This window comes from Mizuhopecten yessoensis, unplaced genomic scaffold (genome assembly GCF_002113885.1).
Source record: "Mizuhopecten yessoensis strain PY_sf001 unplaced genomic scaffold, ASM211388v2 scaffold4411, whole genome shotgun sequence".
NCBI lineage: Eukaryota > Metazoa > Mollusca > Bivalvia > Pectinida > Pectinidae > Mizuhopecten > Mizuhopecten yessoensis.
Genome location: NW_018405533.1, coordinates 1113189 through 1122892, shown reverse-complemented (window position 1 = coordinate 1122892; position 9704 = coordinate 1113189). Strand labels below are relative to the sequence as shown.

General features: G+C 34.7%; 1 protein-coding gene across 2 annotated transcripts; it reads left to right on the top strand.

The window, feature by feature from the left end:
• Positions 1 to 3695: 3695 nt before the first annotated feature.
• Positions 3696 to 9392, top strand: LOC110449017. 2 transcript variants are annotated; one of them, XM_021495592.1, is made up of 4 exons: positions 3696 to 4636; positions 4885 to 5116; positions 7107 to 7239; positions 8719 to 9392. In XM_021495592.1, the coding sequence occupies exons 2-4, from the start codon at positions 4949 to 4951 to the stop codon at positions 8742 to 8744; spliced, it is 327 nt and encodes a 108-aa protein (XP_021351267.1). In that variant the 5' UTR covers positions 3696 to 4636; positions 4885 to 4948; the 3' UTR covers positions 8745 to 9392. The 2 variants fall into 2 exon arrangements, with proteins under 2 accessions (XP_021351267.1, XP_021351268.1); XM_021495593.1 differs by having other exon boundaries at positions 3696 to 5116.
• The last annotated feature ends 312 nt before the right edge of the window (positions 9393 to 9704 follow it).

The following is a 9704-nucleotide window of genomic DNA, read 5'->3' as shown; positions in this document are numbered from 1 at the left end:
GGAGAGAATGATGATTTTCATTAGGATTGTTTGTAAAGGGAATCAATCCATCTTGTAAATATTGCGGTGAGAGTCCATGCATTAATTTATACATCATGATATATCTGTGTTTCTCTCTTCTGGCAGCCAGAGTTTCCCAACCAAGTTCGGTATACAGTTTATTATGTGATGTTCCCGAGCGAAGGCCTGTAATAATTCTTGCTGCTTTTAATTGTATAGATTCTAGAAGATCTGTTGATTGTTGTGTGCATTTATCCCAAACTATGTCAGCATATTCATTCCAAAATTGGCCTAATAAATGCAGTATAAGTTATAATTAATGTTTTTCGATTTACTCTAGTTTTTATGTAATGAAGAGTGTTGAGTCTCTTGTAAGCTTTTTCATATATGTTCTGAATATGCTGTTTCCATGATGCATCATCTTTAAGGATAATTCCTAAGTGTGTATGTGATGTAGAGTCTATAATTTGGCTGTTTTGAAAAGTTATAGTGGGGTGATTTGTGTTATATTTCCTTGAAAATATAACTGATTTAGTTGTATTAGGGTAACATTTTATGTCCCATGTGTTTGCCCATTCGTTCAAGTTAGTACGGTCAGTTGTTAGTGCTTGAACTGCTTGACCTGGGTCTTCATCTATGATTACATAGAGGTGTCGTCTACAAAAAGCTTACTATTAGTGGAAACATTTTCGGTGATATCATTGGTGTAAAGAAGGAAGAGAATTGGACCAAGGACAGATCCTTGAGGTACCCCTGCATTGATAACCTTGAATTGAGAAAGATAGATCCTCAGTACTAACTCTTTGCATCCTGTCTGTGAGATAATTTTGGAACCAGATCAGTAAATTTCCATCAACACAATATTGTTTTAGTTTATGTAGAAGACCTCGGTGCCACACACGGTCAAAAGCTTTACTGATGTCACAAAATATAAACCTTAACTCATTTCCCTGGTCCATATTACTAACAAATTCATTATATATGAACAATAGTTGATTTACTGTAGAATCACCTGGTGTAAATCCTGACTGATGCTTAGTTATAATAGAATTTTCAACTAGGTAATTAAAAAGATATTTGAAAATATTTTTTTCCATTAATTTACTAAGACAAGAAGTTATTGAGATAGGTCTATAGTTTGAAACATCATTGGTTGAACCATTTCCTTTATAAATAGCATTAATGTTTGCTTGTTGCCAACTATTTGGTATAGTCCCTGATTCTAAAGTTTTATTAAATAACAGTGTGAGGGGTAATCTCAGAGAGGAACTTAGCTTTTTAACAATTTTACGGATAACACCATCAGGACCTGGTGGTTTATTAACATTAAGACTATTATTGATTTGGTCAGAGACATCTTGTTGGGTGACATGGGTATTTGTCAGTGAAAATGGGGTGAAATGTTGTGCTGTTTGAGGGAGTTCAAGGTCAGGTGATGACGTAGAGATATTAGTAAAGTAACTGCTTAGGATTTCAGCTTTATCAATTGGATGGTGAATGACCTGATTGTTAGATTCAAGAGGGGGGATAGAGGAGGATTTGTTAGAAAAGTTAGTGATAGATTTTGCTATCTTCCACCATTTGTCTGGAGGGACCATACTATCATTTAGTGAATTATCAAGGTGTTTTTTTTATGTAATTTGCCTTTGCTTCCCGAATCAGGTCAATAGTTTCATTTCTAAGAATACGAAATCTGTGCCAATAATGAGGATTATTATTTATTTTAGCCTTTTTGTGTATTCTGTTTCTCTGTCTCATCTTAAGTCTAACGGTGTTGTTCATCCACGGTTTATCATTTGGGCGTACTGTTATCACTTTTGTGTGAATAAAATGTTTGACTTGTTCCGTTAAACAATTATATAGAAGCATTAAATAGCTCAGTGTCCTGATTCAATGATAAATCTAACCAATCAACATTAAAAAGAGCATTATTCATACTTTCAAAATCAGCTTCATCACATTTCAGAATTGTCTTTTTATAGCTCACTTGTTTATGAACTGATGAGTGGTCACTACAGAATGGTGGTGATACATAGGTTCTCTTAATTATGTTTCTGTTATTAGAAAATATAATATCAATGGATGTGGCACTGTCAGGTGTTATTCGTGTAGGTTCATTAACAAAACTAGATAGATTATGTTGGATAAGGAGTCTTGATAAGTGATCATTTACTGGTAAGTTTAACATATCAACATTAATATCACCTATAAGTACAACATCCATAGAAGTATCAGTAGCTCTAGTTAATGTATCATCAAGTTTCTTCCAGTAGTCAATGCTACTGTCTGCATGGTCTATACAAACAACCAAGGATTTCTTAATAACTTGATAAATTTCTGTAATCCAGCTGGTAAAAAGAAGAACCACCTGCAGATACGGATCATACATCTTTAAAATGCTGAGAGAGCATTATCTACAATGTACATTTAGTTTACTCATCCTCAAAACTCCTTATTCTCCCTATACTTTCTTTCACTTGTCCATATTTGGCCCTAGTATCATCGATTTTGATTTTTAATTATGGCTTTGATGACACATCGGTATTCTCTTGTTGGTTTCGTCCAATGGGCACTTCCGTAATGCAGCACGTGAGAGACGGTAACCCCAGTATAACGATGATCAAGTTTACCTCGCCTGGACTTCTCCGAACAGTTTCTTACTCGAAAACAAAATGAAACTTCCGACGGTAATTTTCAGACCATTTGAAAATCGCTGTTCGCATACAGCAACAAACGTAGGCAAATAAAATACGGTAAATACAATGCATGCTAGACTATAGTACAAAACTTCCGTAGATATTGTTTTCTTTTGCAGCTGGCAAATATATTTTTCCTTTATATTTTGAACAGGATGCCGGAACCAATGAATATGAAAGAAGATCTTCATCGACAAAGTCAGAAATACACAAATGGTGGAGTTAAAGACAGAGTGTAGAAGACTTGGAATAAGTTGTACTCAGAGAATTAGTTGCACTCAAAGAATAAGTTGTACTCAGAGAATTAGTTGATACTCAGAGAATTAGTTGATACTCAGAGAATTATTTGTACTCAAAGAATAAGTTGTACTCAAAGAATAAGTTGTACTCAGAGAAATAGTTGATACTCAGAGAATTAGTAGATACTCAGAGAATTGGTTGATACTCAGAGAATTAGTTGATACTCAGAGAATTAGTTGATACTCAGAGAATAAGTTAATACTCAGAAAATTAATTGATACTCAGAGAATAAGTTAATACTCTGAGAATTAGTTGATACTTAGAGAATAAGTAATACTCAGAGAATTAGTTGATACTGAGAGAATTAGTTGATATAGCCTGTATGTTAATTGTGTCAGTACAACATAACCTAAGCAACGGCTTGTAGATCAGAATAAATCTGCTGATCACATTGTAATATTTGGTATCTTTATATTTCTTCTACTTCTATAACTATCTTTTATTTCCTAGTGCCTTGCCTGGCAATACCTCACTTTTGGCTTTAATGTTGAGCGTTTGCCAAAGTAAGGAAGGCAATGGGTTCTGTCCTCAGTTGTTATTTCCTGCTTAACGTTCCATATTTGGGGTAATGGCAACAACTGGTTCACCTGTTGTCAGTATATTGTGACCGGGTGCAATGCTGTGCTGGGTACCTTCGGCATGGTATTTTAGTGAAATAGCACTATAAAGTAGGCATCAGATCCGCGCTATCACTAGGAGGTAAGTACACCAACATACCCTGTCCCAGTACACATACAGACATGCACTCATACACAACACGTATGGAGGCACGTCCTTAAATGACCTTAGCTATTCACAGGACGTTAAACACTGTACAACCAACCAACATTATCATTTTGAGCGACTCACCCCCGTTATTCCTTCACAATTATCCTTATATTTGTTAACATAAAGAAAGATTTTGTGAGATTGAAAAAAATAAAAACAAAAACAAAAATAAAAAAAATACAACCTTGGGTAAGAAAGCATGCCCTAAAATATAAATTGTTGTATATTAGTATAAAAATGTTCGAAGTCAAAAACTTAATTGCGAAATGTTCAGCGATTGTTATTCTATATAAAAGATAATATCTGAACGGCAAGCAAATCGAATTTAAACCATACATATTACGTGAAATGGTACCGTACACTAGCCTATACTACAACATGTACTTACTTAGGACTGTCTGTTAAATTTATCTCTCACTTTTGTACAAATGCCAGTTTATCTGACATTTATGGTGGGAGGAAAACAATCGTATCACATACTGCCTGATTAAACAGAAAGTAGGCGATGACGGTTTAACGCCACTGTGTGGGCCAGTGTACAACGATATATCGATCAAAATGTGTGACTCGATTTTACATTATTTTGTTTATTCTCTCTATTTTTTCTCAACTATTACCACAATTAACCTGAATGGAAATAAATCACTTAATGCTTCCAAATCTTGGTTGCATTGTTTACAATTTGTCGAATGGCTTGTTTTTCTCTATTTATTCACATATCTTCACTCAACAAATGACGTGCTAAGTGATTACTCGAGTACACCTCCCAGGTAGTGAAGTCGTCATTGGTTGGCAAAAGTTTCTTTATTCACATTCGACATATGCAATTATGTTCCCTGTTTGTCGTGTTTGGCGTTCTCAGATTTATTTTGGTAAGTGTTTGTAATTTACACCTGAAATTAATATAACAATATCTCGAGTGAAATATGAATTTGTAAGTTAATCTATGTTACACACATAAATTATTTTTATAAATGAAAACCTGATGATTTTCGTTCCATTACCCTACAACTGATATGTTTGTTTACTTGTTCATTTCGTTGCTGAATGTCCGGGTATAGTGATTTGATTTTGTTCTGTATCGCTCTCTATTACCATTTTTCTCTTCTCAATATTTCAGACGTATCTGTCGGATCATTTATGTAACTAAGTGGTTAAACTTCCTGGTTGCCCCTAACACCGGGATGCCTATCTCCAGTGGTGCCCTGGGGTGGCCCCGGAGTCATTGGGCCCCACCCCCACGCCCAGCGTTCTCCAAGAAGAAGGTATATCCCCACGCTGTAGACTGGGCTAGACAAAGGGCAGAGGAACTAAGACAGAGGAGGCAGGGCCGGGCTCGTAAACGGGACAAGGTAAACATCTACAGCGGTGTAATAACAAAGGGAAATGAAGAGGAAAAGTCCGCTTACAGTAAAACCTCGATATAATACCACCGTTTCATTTGCCACCTCGTTTACCGCCAACCTTTTTCAATGTCCTTTTTTTCTCGTTTCCTAAGAATTGTCTCATAGATTTTCCTCAATTTATCGCCAAACCCCTTTAATAGATTTTCCTCAATTTATCGCCAAACCCCGTTAATCACTAAAAGATTTTCCTCAGTTTATCGCCAAACCCCTTTATAGCGCCAATTTGTTTCAAAACAAATTGTGGCAGTATAACGACGTTTTACTGTATTAGAATGAAATCAATGTTCATGTATTTTAGACTTTATGTTTTCGAAATAGGTGAATCAAACATGTATACTAAAAGTAGATATTCCCTGATCCTACTTTAATACATTTACATTTTACCATCTAGTTGTTAATTTACCTGGTCAGAAGGATCAGTAAGCCAAGTCATAGTGACTGTCATCTTTCAACATTTTCCTTTGAAATATTACTTTTTCTAAAGAACTGATATTATTTCATTCAAATCTGTCCTGTGGCATCCTCCCAACCATAGCAGCAAACGATGCTTTAAAGAGTGTGATCCCACTTGGGTCTGAGAGACGAGCCAAATAAGAGGTTGCTGGCAGAGTTCAGCTTCTCAAAATATATTTCTGCTGAAAGTCTCGATGAGTTTGTACAAGTATTTAGCGCAAAACATCAATAGGACATGGTAGTCAATGTTATGTAAATGAAGGCTGTGGTGAGGAGAGCGGCCCAAATCAATATTATTGTTACCTTTATTCAAAATGTTTGATCGAAAGTCCTCTTTGTACATGTGGCTTAACTAATAAAACAAACTTTCACTATTTGTTGCGATGCCCTCTCTATGATAACTTCCGTGTAACAAACTTCACCCCTATATTACACTATAACTCAAAAGTTGCTACTATTTGAAAACAAAAAATATTTATCTTGCCGGCGGAAAACCAACTACTCTTTATTTGGGTTCCAAAATGTATAATAGCTACAAAGCGTTTTTGATCATTATTACATATATATTTATACATCATTTATCTTTACAACATACCAGGAACTATTGAAACTATTTCATAGGATCAACTGGAATTTGAATATTTTGTACTTGTATTTATTTGATATGTCTCTGGCAAGCACCCAGCACACTCGGAACTGAGGACATTTTTGCATGGCTTTATTGGCCTCTTGTTATTATTAGCAGGGTGTAAAATTTAGCGATATTTGCTTTAAAAGGATTTATCGCGAAAAATCCATCTATTGGAATTTATTGGCAGTGGTTAGTGGTTAGTGGTTTAGTGGTTAGTGGTTAGTGGTTTAGTGGTTAGTGGTTAGATTCGCGGGTTTCGCAATATGTTATTCCGTCTTTTCGTTTTGCAGAGTTATCTGCTCTTGAGAACAGGTATTGATTGTTACGTCACTTGTTTTAGAGAGTAACGTCATAAATTTTTGAGAAAACGACGTAATTTTTTCACACAAACCAATGACGTTACAATCAATACCTGCTCACAAGAGAAGATAACTCTGCAATACGCGAAGACGGAATACCCGTGAAGATGGTTTCACATGATAATCGAGATAATTTAGCTCCATCGCATATTAAAACGACTATTACTTATTGATTGACAAATTAAATCTAAAAGTAGGATCGCTGACTTTATTAAACTTTAACACAAAATACAATGCTTTGGCCGGAGATAAATTCCATACACAACCCTTATCTACTTAATGAAAAAGAAACTTTGGTGATTTTATTTGTCTTATATTTTGAAAATATAATAAATAACTCCGTTTATATCATAATGGCTATCGGCCTTCAGTGCACACTGTACATACAATACAAGCTACTGTCGATATGTATATGTGATTGATGTGTTTGAGTATCAGTCGTCACGCGATTTATAATAACAAAACTGTACTGTTGTCTTTTTTTTTTTTATAGACTCGAAAAAAAATGATGTCCCAACGAGACCGACGGAAACTGAAGAAGAGATTTATCATTGCCATTATCATCATTGTCGTCTTGCTCCTACTCGGAGCTGCTGGTTTCCTCGTCTGGTGGTTTATCTTCAAAGGTGTGTTATATTTAGTGTTTTCACTTTTACCATTAAATCATATACGTTCTTACCTATGAATTAACACTACATCTACTTTATATTCCGTCTTTTCGTATTGCAGAGTTATCTGCTCTTGTGAGAAGGTATTGATTGTTACGTCATTAGTTTGTGTGAGAAAATTACGTCGTTTTCTCAAAAATTTATGACGTTACTCTCACAAACAAATGACGTTACAATCAATACCCCTGTTGACAAGAGCAGATAACTCTGCAATACGAAAAGACGGAATAATTGTGCATTCGTTCTATTGATAAACTTAAATCACCCTATAGACATAGCATACGCAATTGTATTGATACTGAATTGTGGAATAAAATTGAAGTGTTTGTTAAAATTTCAAAGTACTGCTTTGTTTGCCAATCAGCACGCGACAATACGCTGTTAAAACTATTGAACGAAATTGTGTGGACCGTTGATAAAGCGGGCATTTTTAATTTTAAATATAAATTATAAGTTAAAAAAGAACATGAGAGGTAGAGAAAACGTAAATATAAGTATTGAACTGATTTTGTATGGTATTTATGATCTATTTGAATGACACAGCTTTGCAAGCGAACAAATCATGCGCTAGATCATAAATACCATACAAAAACTGTTCAATGCTTATATAAACTACTTTATCAAGACATTTTTTTTTAGCAAAAAAAAATCTTTTTGCTAGACGTATTTTCCCCAGATTTCAGACATGGTTACCACATAAAAAAACCGCTAGAAAATGCAAAAACAAAACATTATTTTTAACCAAAACTGGACCCCCGTATACAGATTATTTTCTTAAAGTCTGTCTTCAACTAAAGATCACCTACCGGGTAACAGAAATATTTACGTTTTAGCATAGGTTATTCCGGTGGATTTTTCACAATGTTTACACATGTAAAATAGACTACAGCTAGCTTTGGTTGTGTAGACACAGATTTGTAAATGATCAAAACTGTACTCTCACACCAAATGCAACTTGTTTTTCCTGGAAAAAAAATGAAGCCCACATAGTCCACTTCATCTTGTATGCCAACTTTAGTGCTGATGTCTTTTGTTATTTTGATACATGCAATATCACAAGGTTATTTTGATGCATACAATATCACAAGGTTATTTTGATACATACAATATCACAAGGTTATTTTGATGCATACAATATCACAAGGTTATTTTGACACATACAATATCACAAGGTTATTTTGATACATACAATATCGCAAGGTTACTTTTGATACATACAATATCACAAGGTTATTTTGATACATACAATATCACAGGGGTTGTTCATTGTACAAACATATCACCCATGGCCACCGCACGCTACTGTGTACTGCTATATTACTGCTACCATCACCATCAAAGCCTATTTGTAATCTAAACGTACCAGCTTTCAAACAATTTTACTGTGGTTTATGTTTATACCCACTTTTGTACATAGCGATGTTTGTCCAATTACAGATAATCCAAACTGCAGCCTCCGATGACTAAACTTACGACGTTTCAGGAAGACTTCGTTATCTGGATCTATAAAAAATAAAGATTGTGACAAGAGCTGAGATCAATTAGAATTTCTGATCCAAACAAAACGTTTGTAAATATTATTTCTCGTGTCCAGAAATGACTTCACAGCGACGGGATATTTGCAGTTGTTAGAATTCATTATGTCTAAGTTACCATGCGATCAGAAAAACATAATGTTTCGTAAGAACATTTTTAGCATATAATAGCTCAAATTGTTCAAGTCAAAATGAATCGTACCGTACCCCAATGGTTGTACAATAGAAATTCAATTTGATTAACTGAAATAAATTACACATACGACGTTAAACACTTAGGTGAAATAACTTCTTTGCATTCTACGTAATCCATGAGAAAAAGAGTTATGATTATATGAGCGTAGTTCATGGATTTACGTATCCTGCTTCTGTTTTCCCGCATTCCTCCGATTCCGTCTACATGTTATCACATTGTTCATTTTCATACAGTCTTGGAGTTTTAGATGTAATGTATGTCACATTGTAGATACATTGTACTTTGTAATGTAATTATCGTCTCTGAATACATTGCGATAATGTTGTCCATACTAATTCATTTGTCGCTGTAGGTTGTATTCCTTGAATAAAACTCTAAAGTGCCCATTCATTAACATTTGTCCAATTTATTATTCGCTGTGTGTTAACGACACCGGGTATTGCTAACTTACAAACACGTCGTCTGGTATCGGCGAAAATTTACGAGTGATAACTATCATGTGACTGAATTAACATGTGTAGTACTTCCCTCCACACATTTAATTGACTACAACTAAATAAAGATGTATCTACATTACATACATTCATTATGTCAGTGAAAGCATTGTATTAAATGAAATATCGTCAAATATATTTCGTCGAACTGTACGGCAACTTGAATTTTTGTTTTTAGATTACTGTACGGCATCATGC

Excerpts from the sequence above, each read along its gene's own strand:
- LOC110449017 (XM_021495592.1), top strand. The coding sequence starts at position 4,949 with ATGCCTATCTCCAGTGGTGCCCTGGGGTGGCCCCGGAGTCATTGGGCC. Across the intron at positions 5,117-7,106 it reads GGGCTCGTAAACGGGACAAG|ACTCGAAAAAAAATGATGTC; the intron begins GTAAACATCTAC and ends TTTTTTTTATAG. Across the intron at positions 7,240-8,718 it reads CTGGTGGTTTATCTTCAAAG|ATAATCCAAACTGCAGCCTC; the intron begins GTGTGTTATATT and ends GTCCAATTACAG.